General features: G+C 36.8%; 1 protein-coding gene across 1 annotated transcript in view; it reads left to right on the forward strand.

The window, feature by feature from the left end:
- The first annotated feature begins 8,139 nt into the window (after window positions 1-8,139).
- Window positions 8,140-22,939, forward strand: part of FGD3 (FYVE, RhoGEF and PH domain containing 3) — a 42,790-nt gene continuing 27,990 nt past the window's right edge. The window contains exons 1-6 of the mRNA XM_087709058.1: window positions 8,140-8,265; window positions 12,006-12,177; window positions 13,203-13,797; window positions 18,481-18,570; window positions 19,862-19,998; window positions 21,137-21,293. Of these exons, the coding sequence (XP_087565184.1) occupies window positions 13,252-13,797; window positions 18,481-18,570; window positions 19,862-19,998; window positions 21,137-21,293 (930 nt within the window). The 5' untranslated portion in view covers window positions 8,140-8,265; window positions 12,006-12,177; window positions 13,203-13,251. The remainder of the gene's footprint in view (window positions 8,266-12,005; window positions 12,178-13,202; window positions 13,798-18,480; window positions 18,571-19,861; window positions 19,999-21,136; window positions 21,294-22,939) is intronic.

Here is a 22,939-nt window from a genome sequence, read left to right on the forward strand (position 1 = left end):
TCTTTAGAAGGCCAGTTCCTGAAGATGAAACTTAAAATACTTTGTCCACCCAATGAGAAGGAAAGACTTACTGGAGAAGAGCCTAATGCTGAGAAAGATAGAGGGCAAAAGAAGAAGGGGACAACAGAGAATGAAGTGGCTGCATGGAGTCACTGAAGCTGTCGGCATGAACTTAAATGGACCCCGGGGGATGGTAGAGGACAGGAAGGCCTGGAGGAACACAGTCCATAGGGTCACAATGGATCATGACTTTGCAACTAACAACAACCATCTTATGAAATATATTCTTAGCTATGTAGATATTTCAAAATAACTACAATTGCTGACTAACAAGTACACCCTTGGCACTTTTCTGAAGCAGATGAATAAAGATGCTTTAACTAAGGAATTTAATCTCTTCCTTATTATAATCTGAATATACCAACTTTTGTGGTGAGCGATGCTTCATGCCTATCCTGCGGGACATGGTGCCATCTTGCTACAGGTTTTAGAAGAAAGATCACAGAAGCCTGTTGAATATTGTATGTCAGCCATTCACTTTCTTCTCTGGAGCAGAATTCTGCCTAGCAAGATTCTTTGCTGATAAAACTTTGACATGCTGTCCAATCCAATAAATGACCAGAAATAATTGTTCCCTGTGGCTGCTTAATCATGCAGCTGCCAAATTTTCTGTCCAAGATGATTAGGATGAATGAACTGTTTTACCTGAACACAAAGTATGCCAGTTGTTAGAATTAACTCATAAGAAGTTTAAAGAAATAGTGTGAATCAAAGTGATTTGGCTTGCAAAATTTTACTTGCCTAATATGGATACAGATGTATTTTCTGAAGAACTGTGCTGTTTATATGCAAACTCAGTCTTTCTACGACGGTTGGCTACAATGCTCTCTCCCACTCATTGGGCCAACTTGTTGGCCCTTTGAGGGATTCTGGATGATGAAGCACTAGAAAAAAATCCTAGAGCCACATTGGAAAAAGAAAAAAACGAACTTGACAGAGCACAAATGAAAGCTCAGGGATTATATTGTGGTGATAAGAGTGGCAAAATGTAATTATTTTTCAACTCTTTATCACATCCATAGATAATCATCCAGTAGCCCTGTTTAATATGATTTAGATCTTGTTGGAAATGGACAAGCTACGGAATCATTTGCAGGGCTGCTGTGATGAATACTCTGGCTATCTGGTGGATAAAGTGGCTTGGATCATTTCAGAATTGGGCTGCAATAGGCAAGTCCTGTCAAGGTGACTGAGGCAACATCTGGTGAGGTTAGCTAGGATGAGAATTAACCTGCTACTCCTAAGGAAATGCCCTTTGTGACTGTGAGCTTGATCACAATCTATTAAATCAGTGGTTTTTCTGCCTAGCAGTATGTAGTAATGGTAACCTCCTTAAGGAAATGGTGGTTCTCCTTGCCTTGAAAGTGGCAGTGTTGCACATTTCAAGAAGCTGAAACCAACAGTCTAGATAATTTTTGATTGGTATTTAAACTTCCCCTATTTAGGAGTGTTACTGAGAAAGTTTTGAGCTGCACTTCAACGGGACCCAGAGGAAACTTTATTTAGATCTTTTTCAGTTGGGTTTCAGAATAGATCACAATATATAGTTAACAAGTTTGTTAATAATCTCTAGTGAGATTGTGACTGGGATGATGCAAGTGTCCTAGTTCTTAGTTTACAATACAATACAATACAATAGCAGAGTTGGAAGGGACCTTGGAGGTCTTCTAGTCCAACCCCCTGCCTAGGCAGGAAATCCTACACCATTCCAGACAAATCGCTATCCAACATCTTCTTAAAGACTTCCAGTGCTGGGGCATTCACAACTTCTGGAGGCAAGCTGTTCCACTGATTAATTGTTCTGTCAGGAAATTTCTCCTCAGTTCTAAGTTGCTTCTTTCCTTGATTAGTTTCCACCCATTGCTTCTTGTTCTCCCCTCAGGTACCTTGGAAAATAGTTTGACTCCCTCTTCTTTGTGGCAACCCCTGAGATATTGGAACACTGCTATCATGTCTTCTCTAGTCCTTCTTTCTATTAAACTAGACATAACCAGTTCCTGCAACCGTTCTTCATATGTTTTAATCTCCAGTCCCCTAATCATCTTTGTTGCTCTTCTCTGCACTCTTTCTAAAGTCTCCACATCTTTTCTACATCGTGGTGACCAAAACTGAATGCAGTATTCCAAGTGTGGCCTTACCAAGGCATTATAAAGTGGTGTTAACACTTTAATCCTAGCAATAGCACTTAGACTTACATACCGCTTTACAGTGCTTTACAGCCCTCTCTAAGTGGTTTACAGAGTCAGCATATTGCCCCCAACAATCTGGGTCCTCATTTTACCCACCTCAGAAGGATGGAAGGCTGAGTCAACCTCGAGCCTGGTGAGATTCGAACTGCAAAACTGCTAGTAGCCAGCAGTCAGCAGAAGTAGCTTGCAGTACTGCACTCTAACCACTGCACCACCTAGCTTCTGATACCATTGTTCATTGCATTAAGTATAGGTTTGCTCTAGGAATATTGATGGGAGATCAAGCCAGAAGCATTTGCCATCTGGGATAACTGAAGGTTCTTGTCTTTCCATTTAACATCTAAATGAGACTGCTAGGTGATATAATCCGTCAGTCCGGGATCCAGTATCATCAATATGGTGATGATACCCAGACTTGCCAAATGATGGAGTCAAGGTCTTGACCCAGTGTCTGGATAGTAAATACTGAATGTGGAGAGAGTCAGAATCAACCATATGAAGACCACATTTCTGTTGCTATTTTGGTTACTCAGTCTTGAAGAATTTTCACTTTGAGTCTTGGGATAGCACTTCCCCATTCGCTACTGCATGATCTGAAGGTGTTCTTAAATTTGTAAGTCCTGCTCAAAAGAGCAAGTAATAACTATAGCTATAAAAACCTTTGCATAGGTCCCTCTTATGCACCAGAAATACCCATTCCTGGATTGGGGTGCTTTCTTGATATCAGTTATGACTTGAGAACCACGCATGTGAACAATTACAATGCTGTCTATATGCAGCTGCCACAGAAGACATTTGGAAGTTGGAGCTGGTTCACAATACAGTGCCATGAGAAGTAATGGGCATGCCATGTTATGCCCATGCAACATGTCTGCTTTGCCAGTTAGTTTCCTGGTACAATTCAAGATGCTGATTACCACCTATAAAACCATTCATGGCATGCTACCTGATGGACTGGCATTGTTTGCATAATCAGGGAAGACCAGAATCTCATGGTCTCATTGATTTAATAGTGTCACCTGATGGGACCCAGAAAATGTGCTTTCTCTTTTGTTGCACCTGCCCTTTGGAATAGTTTCCTCCCAGAGATCCATATGGTTCCCATACTGACCTCATTTAAAAGGTCATTAAAGCATGGCCTTGGATTAGAGTGTGTAGTGAGCCTCTTATAGGATAATGTATATTAAGCTGGACATTTATTCTCTTCTGGATATGCATCTCCTTTGTTATATGGTTTCTGTACAGTTTTTATTATTCTAAGCTGCTCAGAGTCAAAATTGGAGTCAGCTCAGAATTATAATCTCAGTTCAGCAGTTTTATACATTTTAGGTCGACAGGCAGATAGACTGACAGACTGACTGATAGACGGACATAGTGAGTACATTGTAGGATTTTTTGATCAATTTGGAATTCTTACGAAATGTTTGCTGATCTTACTTTCCAGTTTGTAAGTCACTTTAAATCCCCCCCCCCCTGGTTCTGTGACATTAAATTGCACCATTAATTCTGGCTGTTTTCGTCTGGACTGCCTGTTTGTGTGCGTATTTAATTGGTTTATTAGTTTTCTGGATTTTAAATGTCAACCAGTGTCTCATGGAGTGGGCAGCTACAACTAATGTAATGAATTAAATATATCATTTTATTTATTTATTTATTTATTTATTTAATAAGTTTTTATGGTGCCCATCTCCCTACAAGTTGATTCTGAGCGACATAAAAACATATCATCCGTAGTTCTCCTTACTAGGCTAAATGTAACAGGGAGATAGAGGATTTTCATTGCTATTTAAAAATAAAAACCTTCGGGTTGCGCTCTGTGAAGGAAGGATTTGGAAAAAAAAGTATTACCTAAAACAGGGCTGTCAAACTCGTGTCGTCACAGCGGCGTCACATGACATATCTGGACTTTCTCCCCCTTTGCTAAACTGGGTGTGGGCATGGGCATGGCCATCTGGGCTATTGGCCACGAGTTTGACAGCCTTGACCTAAAATAATATTGTTCTACTCCACTCAGAATTCCAAATAGCAATAGCAGTTAGACTTATATACCGCTTCATAGGGCTTTCAGCCCTCTCTAAGCGGTTTACAGAGTCAGCATATTGCCCCCAACAACAATCTGGGTCCTCATTTTACCCACCTCGGAAGGATGGAAGGCTGAGTCAACCCTGAGCTGGTGAGATTTGAACAGCCGAACTGCAGAACTGCAGTCAGCTGAAGTAGCCTGCAGTTCTGCATTTAACCACTGTGCCACCTTGGCTCTTGGCTCAAAGGAAACACCTGCCAAGCTGCTTGGGTCTTTGGTTGCACCGACTAGAGAATAGCATTAGAAAGATTATATTAATATCATAAGAGTTAAGTGATACAGTTTAAACATTTGGAATAGTCTATGTTGCTAACAATCTGCCCAGCAATAAAGTTCACCCAACATATAAAAGTATCCATCATGTTGTTATTTGTGTGTAGGTGAATATTTCTGATTCTTCCCTAGGTTAGTTAACCCAAAGATGGTACTGTTTTAATTAGAAATTGCAAGGATCTTCAAATGTTCCAACTCAAGTGGAATTCAGTAAGTGGGTTGTCCTTTTAAATTGTTACACAGTGTGGCTGAATGTTTAGAGAGAGAAATTCTTAATAATAAAATTAATTTGAGAGTAGAACCTGTTTCACCACATTTCAAACAAGGGCTAGACAGCCAACTCTCAGGAATGCCTTACCTTGGTTGCAAGGCAGTGGCTTTAAAGTTTTTTTTTTTAAATGTGATTGTTAGGTAATCCAAACCAATATTGTGGTGTATTTCTGATTTAAATTACCATAGTTTAATGACTAACCATTGTATAGTTTCTGGTTGAAGTATATTGCTGTTTTAACTGACATTTGAACTGCTATTTTATATTGTGTGCCTATTTATTGCTGTCTACTCTGTTTTTATTATTAAGACTGCAAACCTATGGCAGAGATTTTCCTTATTTCTGTACTAAAACTTGTATTTTTAAATATTATATCTTTGTAAATAAGTAACGGGTAGCAATGTGGATGCAGAGTGTACAAAATAGATATGAGGAGGTTGGTTTTTTTAAAATATAATGTTGCTTGCTTTTAGTTTTCACTTAAGATGTAGGTGGAGACTCTTGAAAAGGAAGTGGTTTAATATAAATAACTGGAACTTCAATGAATTCTGCCTTATACTTTTTAAAGCAGCATTTAAGCTGCTCATGAATAAACAAATTCAATTTAATGTAACAAAACCTCTTATATGCGAGGCATATTCAACATAGTGTCTTCCCAACATGCTGAGTTAGGAAGGAAGGTTAATTTCATAGTGTACAATAGATACATAGTATACAGTTTGTTCTGATAATCCCACATGGATAGCACATACATTTACAATTGTTTTGGACACCATAGGTTTCCCATATTTTAGACATCATACTGGGAAAATAAGTAGTGAAAGCATGGGCTTTCACTTCTGCAGCTTCTAATGAGTAAGTACTGCAACAAAATAGCAAGAGTAAACATGGCATGGCTATTAATGAATTATATAGTAATTTAAGTATTCCACTTTTCTGAGTAAGTACACTCTATGTCAATCTTAGATGGTAGCATATGGCAATAGTATGCCGATTTGCTAGGTGTTCTATAAAATAACAATATTAACGAGGTATAATAGTGTTGAAATAAAATTAAAATAAATTGGCATTTGATTGTGCTTGTAGATTCTGATAAAAGTATGTCAAAACAGGCCAGTACTATTCAAAATGTATTGTTATGTAAGGCATAGGTATAGCTAAGGCTGATACTACCTCTTCTCTGTGTTATTAAATAGTGTCATAAGAAAGCCTCAAGATGGAAATCAGGATCTTTGCATCTATCTAATGGCAACTATGAAAAGTGTATGATTATGATTTGGAATGTAAGAGACATAAATAATAATGTACATTAAAAATGAAATGAAGAAAAATAACTCTTATCTGTAAAGCTAAGAGAGAGAGAGAAAGCATAATAGATCTGAATTAAGGTGGATTGATCTTATATACCTAGGTTTACACAAAAGGTGATCTTGAAAATCAATAAAATATAACTCTGCCCTGACCTGACATCCATATTAAGTGCCTAACTCAGTACTTAAAGTATCATTAACTAACAGCTGTGTGAAAAAGCATTGGGGATTACCTTTTAAAATGCCATTAAAGAGGCTATTTCTGAAAGTAAATTCTTTCTCAGGATGGAATTTAAGCTGAAGAGCAATGTGCCCTTCTTTCCTTCTCAGATCCCATGTTGGATACCTACTCTCAACATCATCATTGATGATCACGTGTTAGTTTTGCCTGAAGTAGGCAATTTTTGAACAATCAGCTCTTTGAATTGTATTCAGAAACCTATTCATTGCCTACAAACCAGTGGTAAATGGCTTTCTTACCTGCCATAGAATGGCTGTGCATTGTACAAAAAAAATATAGCTTCCATGCAATCTTTGAAGGAATATTATATAGAGATAGAGGAAGATGGAAATGAAGGTATAGGTGTAAGTATGAATGGAAGGGCTGAATTATACATGAGAAAATATGAATGGGTATCACATGAATTGACATTATCTGTTGTCTGGTAGTAGCAATTCATAAGTTAGTGAAAGTTACATATTACCTTTCAGTGAATGGTGAAATATTGAGCTTCCTAATAGAGTGGAAAAAATTACGTTAAAGGGTGACTCAGAAGTGTTTGTCCTTACACTGATCGGAAGCATGAAGAAATATGCTATGGGGATGGAATGAGGCAAAGATTGTGACTGAGGGGAAAAAGTAGGAGAATGATAGAAATACATTGTGAATAGAATACATAGAATAGCAAATGTAAAGGAATTTTATCATTCTGGGAATGAAAATGAAGTTTCTAAAATATTACAGAATACGAACAGATAAATATTTGTGTGTTATCAAATAAACGATTACTTTCTTACATTACTAAAGAGCCATAGTGGTGCAATGGTTAGAATGCAGTATTGGAAGCAAACTCTGCCCACAGCTGGGAGTTTGATCCTGATCAGCTCAAAATTGACTCGGCCTTCCATCCTTTGAGGACCCAAATTGTTAGAGGCAATATGTTTACTCTGTAAATTGCTCAGAGTCTGCTGTAAAACAATGTGGGATGGTGTCTAAATGCTATTGCTATCTTCTCCATGAAACTAAGATTCAAAAAGAGAAGTAATGGCAATAACAAAACTCCATTCTTCGTAGTCATTGATAAATGAGTTCCTCTTTGAAGAAATGGTAATAGCAATAGCAGTTAGACTTATATACCGCTTCATAGGGCTTTCAGCCCTCTCTAAGCGGTTTACAGAGTCAGCATATTGCTCCCACAGTCTGGGTTCTCATTTCACCCACCTCGGAAGGATGAAAGGCTGAGTCAACCTTGAGTCGGTGAGATTAGAACCGCTGAACTGCAGATAACAGTCAGCTAAAGTGGCCTGCAGTACTGCACCCTAACCACTGCGCCACAAAAAGTAAATGAGAGGTCATGCACCCAGTTCCAAGATTCTGTAACCTAACTCATGCAATAAAGCAAACTGTAGAGCTGTCCAACACGCATGCAGCGTGTCAATTAATCCTTAAAAAAACCAGCACATTTTCCGAATATCATGCAACTGCTGTCGTGAAGCCCTGGGAAAGGAAATATTTGGCTTAAGAAATTACCAGCAGGTACATGACCATGCATGTATGGAAAAATACATTCAGTTTTTCCATTCAAAACTTAAATGCTGGACAACTTTAATCTATAGCCCTATCAATTATTATTTTAGCATCACTCTTAATATTGGCTCAACTGTTTAATAAAAATATCAAAATAAAATAAATAAAAATTAAAAATTAAACCATGGTTCTTTATTTTATTCCAGGTTGTCCTTCTACTTTTCAAATCAATGGTCAGGTTAAGTCAAGAATAGTGCTGGAAACATGTGCTAAGTTGCAGCACGGTGAAAGAAAATCCCAGTTGGATAAGAAATATCTGTTAAGACCCCAAGGTTTGTATCTGTGTCCTCCTTTAGTAATGTGATTTTAATGTCATGTTTAAAAAATACATACACTGAAAGATGAAGTTACAGTCATCCATCAGGTGTTTTATGTAGTTGCATGAACAAGATAATATGCATCAAATGATTGCAACTAAAGTTCATGATGTTATAATTATGGTATGTAAGGAGATTAGGTTTTGCTGGATTTTTTGGCTCCTATTAGGAAGCTAATTATGATTACTTTCTCCAGTGCTCTTTTACTACTGTTAATTTGACTATGTAGGAGAAATTAAATAACCAATTTTGTTGAATTTATTTTGTACAATGACAACAAAGGCTGTACTATAACTTAATTCTGATTCATTAGGCATTTATAATCAATAAATAAAATAGAATATATGATTTTAGGCATGGAAATCCTGTCCTTGTATAAATTTATTTATTTAATTAATTTATGTTAGTGTCCAGATAAAAATGACTCTGTGTGGCCTGAAGAAGAGAAAAATCAACTACCACCACACAAAACAAATAATAACCAAGCATTTCTTTCCATAAAACCTCTAAAAAGAATATCTCACAGGTGAGAATCACTGCCCAACCCAAGCAAAAACAGTCTCCAGTACATTACAGAAGGCCAAAAGAATCTGGGCTGTTTAGATTGGCCATTACTTTGACAGATCTCATGTGTGGCATGCAGAATTTATAGGAGATAGAACATATGCAAATAACACAGCTCTATCATCTTGAAGGACTTCACAGATGCTATCCAGCACCTTGAATTTCACTTGGAAACCTATTAGCAGCAAATACAGCTTTCAAAGATAAGCCAATAACTATCCATTCTGCTGTATTCTGGACCAGTGGCAATTTCTGAGGGGTCTTCAAGGGCAGACCCACATAAATCTTATTACAATAATCCAAACAAGAGATGAATGTTTTTATTATGTCTGGAATCCGGATAAAAGACAAAATTTTAAATAGAGAAATACAAACAATATGTTGTAAGTAAATAACACCTTTGAACTCTAGGGAATGTGAACTGGGGAACTTTTGGTGCTTGCTGAGAACCTAATAGAAGTTTATTGTACTTTGTAACAAAGCTGGAAAATATTGTTTCAGGAAGTGATTGAAGGGCTAATTAACCTAAGGAGGTAACTCAACTTACAGTAAAACCTCTATTTAATGGACCTTGACTTCAGTTGTGGTAGACAAAATATGCTTATACAAATAGTTCTCAATTAACAACTACTTGTTCAGAGATTGTTCAAAGTTACAACAGTGCTGAATGAGTGATACTTTCAACTTGAAGTATCAAACAGTCCCAGTACTCCTGTGGTCATTTGAAGGTTGCAAGCCACTCTGATAAGCAGTTTGAACTCTCAGCACTTTTTTCTCCACCAGCTACAGGACTCACTGTGGTCATTTGCATACCCTCCACCACCTAGCAGCAACCATCTCCTGGTCCATCGCGTTTCCATTGTGCCTTAACGGCCACCCACACATCATTATACACTCTTCTCTCCAGATAGCAGCCATTCCTCTCCACTGTACTTGTGTATCATCCTCCACTTGGCACCAGTTACTTACCTGAGCACCAGCCTGTTTAAGAGCTGCCATTTTCAGTCCCAATTGCTATTGTAACCTGAGGATGACCTTCTGAGCATGTGTAAAATTCCATTTCCATTTCACACATGCATCAAATACCCATGTGTGAAATCTCATTCATATTTAATGGATGTTCTGTTTCAAATAAATACCCCCTTTCTCCTTTAAATGGAAGTAAACATTTTATTTCTTCCCATAATCCCACAATAGTGTCCCTAGATAGTGTAAGAAAAGTCTTCCAGAAAAGTAGAATCTATTCCCCAAACAACATGGCTTGTCCAAAATAAATTAAAATGAGCAAAATCTCATGAGATTTTGGATTATTTTCTGGGACGGGGAAGTCAGCCATTGGGTGAGAATTTTCTTTAAATCTGTGCACTTCTATTTTGGTGCAAATATGTTCTGCAAATCATATTTAGATCAAAACTTTTCAGAACTGTTTCAGTAAATGGTTAAATCAAACTTTAACAAGAAAAACAGGCTGCTAATCCTTTAGCAATATGCATTTAGGTAAGGAGACAGATCAAGACTCCCACATAGATTATATTTGTCATTGTTTCGCTAAATACTTACTGTACTTTCATTCTTAGTTACTTTTGCTTTGTGAAATGATGATTCCCTATGAATATCAGTGTGTATAAGCAGAGTGATGGGACTCAAAAATTCATAACAATGTGCCAACAGTGCATTTTAATGATATCATTTGGGTTCTCTCATTAGTGAGAGACTTTGATGGGCTGAGGACTTGTTCAGTTTCTCCACACTGCTGGGAATTCAAACTGTTGATCCTAGGACAGTTTGGTTCTCATGTTTAGGCTTCAAGTCTAATTATCCAGTACACGGTTCTTGCTTTTAGCCTTACTGAAGTCTTAATAACCTGCTGGATTTCAAACTGTGACCTCAGAGAGATTCTGACAGTAATTTCTATTGACAGAGATTGCCATTTTCAACCATATGTATTGTGAAGACCGTGGTACTATGGGTGATGATTAATGAGAAGTATTTCTCATTCTAATATTCTATCTTTGCTTTCTCACTAGCTTTTGATATTGTTTTGATTTTTTTTTGTTCTTGCCCCTCATTTTGTGTAAATTGAATTCTTTAATTCTGATGTTTTCCAAATTTAAATTCTGAATCCCCGTTTAGTTCACTTATGTTGCCCTTGTGAAATGAAATATACTTTGACCAGGTTACATAAAAGCAGGACATGATTTTTTTTATTGTCTCATTTGCACAGCATACAGCATTCTAAAATTTTGAATGCTTAGCATTTTCCCCCACTAAGCAGGTCAAACCTGATTGAAACACAGGTATTGCAGAGACAAATAATTGCCATTAATTCTCCTAAGTCACTTTTTCTGTTTCTACTTGAAGGATCAGTTAAAGTTGCTTTCAGCTGTAAGGAACAATGAAAACACATGACCCTGTTGCTAGGGGTTACTGCTTGGAGGCTTTTAAAAAGCACTACTTACTTCCAAGCAGGGTGAGAATTTCACATGGTTTGCTGTGTTTTGAAAAAAAAAGACTCACACAGTGGGACTGAAGTGCATATGTGCTTCATTGTTTTCTTCTCCCCCTCACGAACAAGCAGCAGTACATGGCAAATGCTTTTGTCACAGTAATGTGTTCAAGACTGCAACAAAAGAGGAAGGATATTTAGCATATTGTACTATAAAAAGTTGGGGGGAAGGGAAAAGGAGAAATGATGGGCTGTTTTTAATTTGCCTTTTGAGGTTCCAGAAGAATGAGCATGGGAGGATGAAAAAAAAAGTCTTTGAAATATTCCATGGCTTTAATGTAATAGTATTCAAAGTGTTGGGTCACCACTTCTTCAAATGTTCAGCCCTGCGTTAACGAGTATGCTAGAGCTAGAGGTTTTACTAATTTGCAATGTCTTTGCACACTGTATATCCTGTTTAGCAACCAGGAAGTGGTCACACTTGTTCTATCAAGAGTTGGAAGATACTAGCTTTACATGAACTCGTACCACTTCACTTAAAACCAGTGTGCTTATACTTGAAAATAACCTAATGTTACATGGCTTCAACTGTTGAGAACAAACAATGTCTCCAGGAGCACTCAACTTTTGTTCTGTATTAGCTGTAAAGATGAAAAAGAATTTACTTTTTATTTTGGATTTGTAGTACCTCCAAAACCTGTTCATCTTCAGCCTGCTGGACAGGAGAAGATTCCTCCAGCACCATCTAGGCCTTTACCAGCAGATCCAAAGTCTTCAAGAACTCAAGTGCCTGAAGTAGAAGCCACACATGCCTCAGCAGATATAAGCAGGCTTATTGAAAAATTTGAAGAGATAAGGTAAGCGTGTTTGGTTAATTTTCCGGTCAGAATCTCTTCATTTAAAGAATATTGTAAAAAAAAAAAAAAGCTACAATGAAATTGGAATAGCTGAGGCATACAATCCTTAAATACAGAAAATAGTAGTGATTTGATTATAATAGTGACCATTATTATAATAGTTACTAAACTGGGTCATTTTAAGTGGAGGGGGGGATTGAAACCTATCTCACAACCAATGGAGGATTTTAAAAAAATTGGAATACTTGTTTTTATATAAGTAAAAGTGATTGGCTTAACGCTTTTTAAAATTCTTAATATATAATAGGTTGTAATATTGATGAGTGGCCAGTCCAAGTGTTCATGATAATATATTTCTGTATCCTAAAAGTTTGTTCCTGTTTGATCTTGTATTGATATAGTTTGCTTGAACTACATGGTTAGGCATTCTTTTTATCCTATAAAGAATACTTATTTAAAAATTGACAGACTTGTCAATTGAGAAGTTATGAATATATTGCAAATGCCTAGGAAGTGGAGGTTTGTCATGATAGCATAATCTGTAGGTGCTGGGTTTTGTTTTTGTTTTTGGAAGCTAAAAATACATAGTCTAAAAGCTAATTCCTCCGAATGCACTGACTTCCTTAATATAGCTCTTAAAATTATAAAAGCCAAATTTGTGGCTTTTACTTGCTCCTTATAAAAACGGAAAACTCTGTGTTTAAATATATTTGTATGAATATTCAAGGCAAAGAATGAGGCTTAGAAAGACAACCAAATATATTTTGGTGCTGATGTAGAAAATTCAGATTCTGTCATTACATTGGTTTAACCAATCCAGTGAAAATTTGCTTTAATAATACTTTAGTAATAAACCACTTTCCCCAATCCAAAATTAGAGGTGGTCCTGGAAACTTAAAAATTTGATATCATAATTTGTGATAGATTAAATATTACTTCAATTATTGCTTTTTCACAGTCTATGAATTCATATGGATGTCCTAAAATCTCTCATATCAATAACCTTGAAACTTTTTCATTTGCAGGCAACCCACACATGTTGGGCAAAGAAATCAGATTAATTTAGTTTTTAAGATGGAACAAGAACCAGATTCTTCTAAACAGCATTGCCCAATCGTCTATGATTTGGTGGCTTCCAGCACTACAACAAATGAAAATAAAGAGTTGGATGAGAGTGGGCCTAACATCTTGGGTAGTCCTGAAGGGTCTAATACAGACCTAATGAAAATCAAAGAACTAAACATAGATGACACCACAAACACTGAAGATTTTACTAATGTGCCCATCAGCAAAGCTTCTGTGGCAGTGCACAGCCATAAGGACACATCCATTGAGATGAATAGCAATGACAAAATCCCTAACAGAGATAGTGGAATAGACAGTCCTTCTTGTAATGTAGCAGGAGAGAATTTTCCAAACGAGGAAGTTACAGAACAGAAAAAAACAACGGGAACTGGGGATCTAGTTGAAATGGACAATGACAAAAAACCTGTCCTATTTTCTGCCGGGGAACAGAAGAGAGACTCTGCTCAGGATGAAGACAGTGATATAGATGAGGGAAGCAGTGAAGAGCCGGAAATGGCAGACATCTCCAAGCTGGAATGTATAGATGTTAACAAGGTATTTTTTTTTAACTTCTGCATTGCTGTTATAATACTACTACTTTCTGTGTGGGACTTTTATTTTCAGCACATTCTAGCATGCATAAAGTTGCATTATACTGACATACATAGTGCATGGACTTAGATCAGTACTTCTTACTACTTGGCTACTTGTAGATTTGTCTTTTTTATTTATTCAAAGCTTAGTTCTGATACCACATTATTAGCTTCCCTTCACATTCTTTACCAATGCCAGTCAGTATTTTTTGCACATTCTGTGTATGTGGCTTTTAGAAATAAAATATATACCATATTTTTCGGAGTATAAGCCACACCTTTTCCCCTCAAAATAGAGGCTGAAAATCTGGGTGCATCTTATACACTGAATACAACATTTTTTGCCTCCTGAAACCCCGCCCCCTTTGCAAAAATGGCTATGCACAGCCTTTAGGAGGCTTCCAGAGTGCTCCTGGGGGCTTGGGAGGGCAGAAAAGAACAAAAAACAGGCCTTATTTCCCCCCAGCACCCAGGACAACTCTGGAAGCCTCCTAAAGGCTGTGCACAGCCATTTTTGCAAAGGGGGCGTGGTTTTGACAAAAATGGGCCCATTTTTGTGAATAATGGCCCGTTTTTTGCTCGTTTGCCCACCCTAACCCTAACCCCAGTCCCAAGAAACACTCTACAAGCCGCCTAAATGCTATACGTGCCCTTTTTTGACAAAAACGGGCCCATTTTTGCAAAAAACAGGCTGTTTTTTGCTCATCCCCCCCCAGCCCCAGGAGCACTCTACAAGCCTCCTAAAGGATATGCATGCCCTTTTGGGGGCAAAAAACAGGCCCGTTTATTTGGGAGGTCTGTAAAGTTCAAAAACCTTTTTAAAAATTTTGCCTCTTCAAAATTTTGGTGCGTCTTATACTCCAGTGCATCTTATACTCCAAAAAATACAGTAAGTATTATTGACCAGTACATTTAAGAAACATTCATATAAGTAGACTGTTAATAAAATGCATTCTTGTGTATGTCCTGATAGTAATAATAATAATACATTTTAAAATTTAAGAAAAAAAGATTTTTTAGCAAATTATTTGCTGGATGTCTTTTGTTTTCTCTGCTGTCTAATCTTTCCTACCTATATGATGGTGGGTCAATTCCAGGGGTGGGTTTCTCGCCCCGTTCCAACTGGTTCGGTTGGAACGGGGCCGGCGGCATCCTCGTGTACGCGTGCAGTGCGCGCTGCACGTGCACGGCGCACGCATGCGTACTAGCATCTGTGCGATGCTCCAGCTGCTCCTGGAGGGTCACGCATGCGCTGTATGCATCCTGCGCATGCGTGGAAGCGCAGAACTCGTCAAAAACGGGTAAGGAGCGCCGGCAGGCGGGTGGGCCATTTGCCATTCCTGGAAGTTACTTACTTCCGAGTTCTCCGACCAACCGGTTCGCAGGGACCGCCGCGAACCAGTTGAAACCCACCCCTGGTCAATTCACCCCCCCCGCCAAAAAAAATAGTTCCATCTTTCTTTTCAATGTTAAAATGTTTTCTGACTGGTGTTTTAGGTGCCTTAAAGTCCCTAAAGGTTAAGAACTAAGTTGTTCAGAAACTGGCTACAAAGAGAGCTTGGTAAATATTAGAACATCCAAATATCTATTAGAAAGGGCAAAGTCACATGGATGAAAATTGTACTGGACTTGAGTATTTACAAAATAGTCCAGACAAATGGCTGCGTTTACAATCATTTTGGCATGGCTATTAATTTGACCTTAAAGACATGATCTATTTTTCCATCAAAGGTAGTATAAATAATTCATGAGCATTCGTTTAGGAGGTAAGTGTTTCTGTATTCATAAACACCATCTTTTACACCAATCAGCTTATGAATATGACTCAGAAGGCCTATAAACATTGATTTTGATGTTATGGTAACCAAGGTAGTATAATAGTGGTAATTAAGACAAAACTTGGAAACTATTCTAAACATTACAAGCTCAGAATGTGTGTTCTTGTTTTGAAGCTGTAATGCATGAATAGAATAATTTATAATAAAAAGAAATGGCAAATCCTTAATTTGCACTTACAACATCAGTCTTTTCAGTAATAGCTTATATTGCATTAGCTGAATTATTCTTAAGGCAATACTGCTCTTAGCATCAGAGAGCATTGTTTATTGTTATTTAACTATAAATATATGTAGCAATGCACATAAGATGTTGACTGTTTTTATTTATTTCAATTTATACGGCTATCCATTTCAAATTCATGACTCTGGGTAGCTAACAATAATTGAAAATGCCAAACAATAAAAGTTAACAAAACTCATGTAACCTGTAGCTTAGGTAAAAACCAACACAGGTCAGCACAGCCATTGTACACGGTTAGGCACAACCCTTGATCTTAAAGTCCGTTGGTGGGGGGGACATGGCTTTAAGCTTGTGGAACTCCAAAAGAGTCAGAACCAATCTAATTTCTAGGGCAGGTTGTCAACCTCAGCAACATTAAGATATATGGACTTCAATTCCCAGAATTCCCCCAGCTGGCACTGGTTGAGACCCAGAGCATATTATTTTTGCTGTGTCTAATGGAACAGGTAGACATAATCAAGAAGTGATAGGCCCTCAAATAACCCAGTTTCAGAGGTGGTATTCAGCAGGGTCTGACCAGTTCTGGAGAACCGGTAGCAGAAATTTTGAGTTGTTCAGACACCTGGTAAATACTACCTCTGACTGGCCCTGCCCAGGGCTGAGTTGCTCCCTGCATTACTGCCAGTTTGGTGCATGCAAAAATCTGCAAAAACGACATCAGGTGTAGGGCGACACGCCCGCCACCACCATTTCTCACCCAGCAGAGAAAAGTTGAAGCCTGAGGAGGGAGCCTCCTCAGCTAGAGCTGGGTGAATCTCTTGCTGTGCCTGCAGTTCTGTGCAAGGACAGACTAGTCTTCTTTTCAAAGTTCACATACTTCCTCTTGGTATCCCAGGAGAGAGCTTGAAGGAGACCCCCTCATGTCTGGGGGGGCGGGGAGAAGAAGCATGTTGAGTTGGCCATGCCCATCCAGTCACGTGACTACCAAGCCACTCCTACCCAGCCAGTCATTAGAGCAGAGAACTGGTTATCAAATTATTTGAATCCCACCACTGTGTAGAACCAAGGTAAAACTCAAGCTATAAACAACTAGTTAGGAATGGGAAGGTTGTCCTTTCTCAGATGAACTTCTACAAAGAAGAAAAGGGCAGCTCCATTTTCCCTTTGTTCCTTTGTCTTTCATCACAGGAGATGACACCTCTTTCCAGTCTACCTATCTCCAGATAAAAGGTACATCCTAACCTGGAGAAAGGTTGAAGGATTCAGAAGTAAATAACCATAGAAAGAAATGCAGAGTTAGATACAAATTAGGAATTTTTTGAATTTATATTATGGACCGATCTAATCTGTTTATTTGAATGCTTAGTCCTATTTCATTCCACCTATGTATGTGTGTGTGTTTCTTGATATATATTCATCCCTAGAGTTGTCAGTAAAAACCTGCAACATTCATGAGATCTTCCTTTTCCTTTCCCCCCATTATTTTCAATCCTCAATTAGCCCTTATCTTAATTACTTAATCTACTTAATAAACCTAATCATCTGGTATTAGCAGGCTCAGTCTGACAGGGAATGTAGCCTATTATAATACCATATCACTCTGCCACTTGGAGAAGTCAAGAGTATAGAGACTTCCCAGTTCCTTTCCCCTGCGACCAGGTGCAAAGAGGAATTTTCTTGGTAATGAGTGGAAATTGTCGGCAATTGAAAAGACTTTCCAAGAATTGTGAGAGAAGGGTATAGGGGCCATTGTCTGAGAGAGCCCATGTAGCCAATTCACCACATACCTGTGTATCCACATACTGAACAATCAATACATTGTAAGTTACACCTTGGTGATTTAAATCACCTCTCATTGATTTTGTTTAATGAGCATACAGTTGTATAGTTCTTACAAATGGTTTAACAGTAGTGGAGTAAGACTAAAATAACTCTGAGTTCAGATATTTTCTCAGTACATTTTATAAAACTAGAGATAAATTGGCATTTGCAAAGATTTGGGGGACTAGTATTCATTAATATTTTCCATCTTGCCACTATCCTGGATCACATTATTGCCACTGTGCATTTATTTTAGACTTGGGTGAAAATGGAGAGATCTTGTTTTTCTTCAGTGACAACAGGGGATTAATTCCTTTTTTCCTTTCTTCCTCCTCCTTCCCTACTTTTAAAGCAAGATCAGGAGCACTGCTTAAACCTCTTGTGACAAAACATTAATTGCCTTTGGTTAATCAGTCAGGCCAGTAGGACTACATTTGATTCAGAGAGGGAAATTCCACACTGAAATAAGTAACACATTGGAGGGATTGATATAGTTTGCTAAAGATAATAAATATCTTACATGGTTCTTCATTTGTTATAGGAATTTTTGCTGTACTAATCTGATTTTGGAATAACAGTGAAATGTGCTCCTTTAATAATCACATGCATGATTATTGTATGTAATTGTGTATCAGCTAATTGTATACTTGATCAATGCAACAGAAAATACTGAAGTATTCTCACAGGAGAATACTTCAACAATTGGAATACTTCAACAATTGGAACAGTACAAAAAGATTCTTGATTTCTCTTGTAATTGGAATATGTATTTAAAGTGGATTTTGCATTTTTCGTATTGTTACAGTATTCAGAACCACAAAAGCTGTTTAATATTGCAAATGAACTTCTGCATACAGAAGAAGCTTATGTTAATAGGCTTTATCTTCTTGATCAGGTAAATTTATTTTAACTGTTTTTTAAGATGCATTGTTGTGCTATAGTTACACTTATTCCAAATATTGAACACATTCAAGTATTTTCAAGAGCAATGTGCCTGGCCCTTTTCCACTAGGGAAACCAGATCTGAGCGATAGATACCGAGATGACCCATAGGTGGCAGAAAAGAGTGAAGAGTTGTTATATGTGTGCTGCCATCTAGCTGTCACCTGGATTTCTGCAATCTGGTTTCTTTTTTTCTAGTTAAGATTAAATGCTTTTGACTAGTAACCCCCTTGTTATATGCATGAGTCACATCTTAAAAATACCTTACTTTCTGGCAGACCATTGCTGTATGCAATACCCACCTTAGATATCTGCACCTTAATTTCCAAATGGCTTCTTTTCCCTGTGTAGACTACTGCAATCCATAAGAATGGAGTGAATAAGGTTTATACAAACTAAACCTATTGGATGTTTTTTCTCTAAATGATTTAATGTTTCAGCTTCATAAAGATTGCTTCAAGACTGCTGACAAGAATAACTTATCCAATTCTGATGAAATGTTTATGCTCTCTAATTTCATTGAGAGGATGCTTTATCAACCATACCTCTCTCCATCTAATCTTCCTTATTATCTTACCATACTTCCCTTTTATGATAATATAATTATACAGTACAATTATCTATCTATCTATCTATCTATCTATCTATCTATCTATCTATCATCTGCTGTTCATCCATCTCCACATGGAAGATAATTTTTCATAGATAGATAGATAGATAGATAGATAGATAGATAGATAGATAGATAGATAGATAGATATAGATAGATAGCAATAGCAATAACACTTAGACTTATATACCGCTTCATAGTGCTTCACAGCTCTCAGAGTAAACTACTTAGAGAGAGAGAGAGTGATAGATAGATAGATAGAGAAAGAAAGAAAGAAAGAAAGAAAGAAAGGACATAATATACAGTAATATAGCAAACATTTATTCAGAAAAGATATCTGAAGATATCCGTAAATTGTATTGGACTTAGCTTTATATTTGAGACTTCATTTTTGTTAAGTGAAGCTAAAGAGAAACAAATTATGTATCACCTTACATGCTGAGTGACCTTGAAGGTGGGATATATCTGCTTAAAAGAAACCGTCTTAATAAATTCAACATCCCTTGAATATACTGTATAATGGGAAGATTCCTTAAAAAAATAGAATCATCTTTCAAAATCCAGCTACATCAATATAAGTTCTATACTATTTGGAACTGATTTTGTAGAGCTTTTGTGTTCTTTTTTTGTGCAGGTTTTTTGCACTAAATTGTATGAGTCGGGAATTCCACCTGATGTGGTAACAGGAATATTTTCGAATATTTCTTCCATATATCGGTTCCATGAACAGTTTCTCCTTCCTGAACTCAAAACAAGGATTACAGATGAGTGGTGGGTAAATGAAAAGTTACAAGGAAATATTTCCATATCAAGAGCTTCCTCATAAGTAAAGCAAGGTGTTTTTTTTCCTGTAATACACTATTGATATTAGTGTAATATATTTACAAACACATAATATATACTTTACAATAGAAACTTAACAAATTTCACATTGCTTTATTGGGACTAATAAAATAAAGGAAGACAGGAATATTCTCGTAAAACTATTCAATAGTCTTCTACCATTTCCCTAACCTTACGAGTTATTAGTCAGACCTAGTATAGAAGCACTGACCTTTCCCACTGTGTTCGGAGTTAGTAACTGCTACCTGCTTATATTCTCACTGGGTTAATTAAGTTTGCATCAGTAAAGCCTATTTTTACAAATTGTAGCACAAACAGAGCACTGGCCAAATGTAGAACTGGGTCCATAAAGAGACAGTTGGGTGGATTCTAAAGTAATAATCTGTAGAAAGAATTTATTCATACAGATAATCAATTTAGTGATGTGTAATATCAGGTTGCAGAAATTAAGATGGTTTAAGAAGTACAAGGCCACATTTTGCTTTTTCTTTAAATGATAAATTGATTTGGTCAGTTAGACATTATGTAAATACATCCTGAAAAGTGTATAATTCAGTAATCACAAAGCTTATCTCCAAAGTGGTTAATAAGGATGTAACTAATGGTTATAAATGATTTTTAACATCGTCTTAAAATTTTGCTGGTGTTTTATGATATTTCAAAATATTTTGAATATCACTAAAAACTTTCATTATTTCCAGGTGTTCCAGACATGGACATTCACAATACAAATTGTTTTCAATGTTGAACTTAATTTTATATAATACATTACAAAATCAAGTAGAGTTGTCTTTATGCAACTACAGTTGAATAGATCTAGATACTATCTGTATTTGATAGAAAAAAATATAGACATTTGGTGATTTCCATTTGTTGAAAATCTTTTGCCTCTTCAAAAAATTGTCCAGGATTTCAGAGTATAGTGCTACCTTGTGGAGGGAAACAATCAAAAGTTGTTTTTATTTCTGGATCCCATCATTTGCATATGAATCAAACCTAGGGTATGCCTATAATAATGATGAATCCAAGTTTATATCTCTCTACCTCTTTAAATGTGTGTCTTTAGGGATAAAAATCCAAGGTTAGGAGACATCCTTCAAAAGCTTGCTCCATTTCTGAAGATGTATGGAGAATATGTAAAGAATTTTGACAGAGCAATGGATATGGTAAACACATGGATGCAGAGATCATCTCCTTTTAAGGATGTCATCCAAAACATACAGGTATGTTTCTAAGTTGCCATTTGGAATATAAAATGTATGTATTCACTCTTTTTCTTTGTTACATGCCAACATATTTTCATATTGTTTTAGCCTTAACCACAGACTATAAAACAGAAGAATAACATAAAATCATAGAATTAAAACTGATCTTAAAGTAAAGAGACCAGTTTTAAAACATTCAATCTCAAAGAAACATTAAAAACCCATTGTAACAAAAAGATTTCTTTAGCTAATTTAAAACTAATTGGGTATGAGATTGATCTGAAATTGGGACTGAATTCTGCAACGGTGGTGCCTCAAGTGACCTGGCCTTATGCTACCCTTACACCAGCCAGACATCAGAAGAAGACAATACAGTACAATTGCTTATATCCTGAAAGTCTATAACAGATGGAGTACAACCAGGGAATAAAATATTTTCCAGTCCATTTGAAGTCATGGCATTAGATATTTGTGAAAAGTTCCTCACATGTAAAAACTTAGAGAAGGAGATTCCTGGATATTTGCAGCTGATATACAGAACTGAAGTCATTTTGTACTGATGCCCCTCTTTTTTATAACTTAAAAAAAGCATCATAGAATAGTTATGCAAATATTACTTTCAAAAATGAAATGATGTTTATTATTGATATTTTTCTTACTATGTAACATAATACTTGCTTATAACATTTTTCAGTACGTGCTGTCATCTCGTATACTACAAATTTGTCAAGATGAACTTGAATTTATGGATAAGCACACCAATTACCTTAATTTATGACTTTCATTTTAATTTGTTTGATAGACTTATAGAGGTTGTGTGTGTAAGAAAGGTGATACTAAAATATTGAAAAAGTATTTCACCAAATAAATATGAACAGGGTAGAAAAGGGAGAGAAGAGCTTCTGTAATTTATGATGTTTAGACTGAAATTCGGCTATTAATCAGGATCTTCTCTCTTTCTGACACTTTCCTTCTTTCCCCCCTTCTTTCTGGTGATTTGCCATATGAAAACAGCTTTGTATAATGTTTATTTTCTTTTGCCTGCAATATTTGCCACGATCTTTATATGAATAATACTATAGTCTGTGACCCTTTGTATAATTTTTATGGAATGGCATAAAAAATATTGCCAAAATCTCATGATAGCTGCTGATACAGAAACATGTTGATATTCTGAATTTGATTTCTCATTAAATTTGATTTCTTATTAAACTATTTTTAAAATGGCTAACAGTTACATGGAAATAAGACTGACTGTGTTTGTATGTAGGTGTGTATAGAGGTGCAAACATACAACATAAAGATTGCTAGATTTTTTTTTAATATTGTCAATCATTCTGTCCTTATGGAACAAGCATTGGGTTTGAAGAAAGAAAGTGTGTGTTTGTGTTTGAGTGGTTCTCTCCTCTCTCTGTAGTTGGAGACAATAAATGTTGGCCGGGGCTGGATGGCTGGAGGGAATCGATTGAGCCCTTTCTGTGCTTTGCCCACCTCAAATTTGGTTTGGTTTTGGTTTTATTAACATTTGTATGCCGCCCTTTTCCCTGAGGGGACTCAGGGCGGCTCACAGAAAAACCAGGGAGGGGGAGAATACAACATTAAAAAACGACAACATATAATAAAATAGTGAACAACATTCATTCATCATTCGGGCGGGGTAGCGG

Source organism: Thamnophis sirtalis, unplaced genomic scaffold (assembly GCF_051295495.1).
Source record: "Thamnophis sirtalis isolate CommonGarterSnake01/CBP01778 unplaced genomic scaffold, rThaSir2_p1.2 scaffold_3, whole genome shotgun sequence".
Lineage (NCBI taxonomy): Eukaryota > Metazoa > Chordata > Lepidosauria > Squamata > Natricidae > Thamnophis > Thamnophis sirtalis.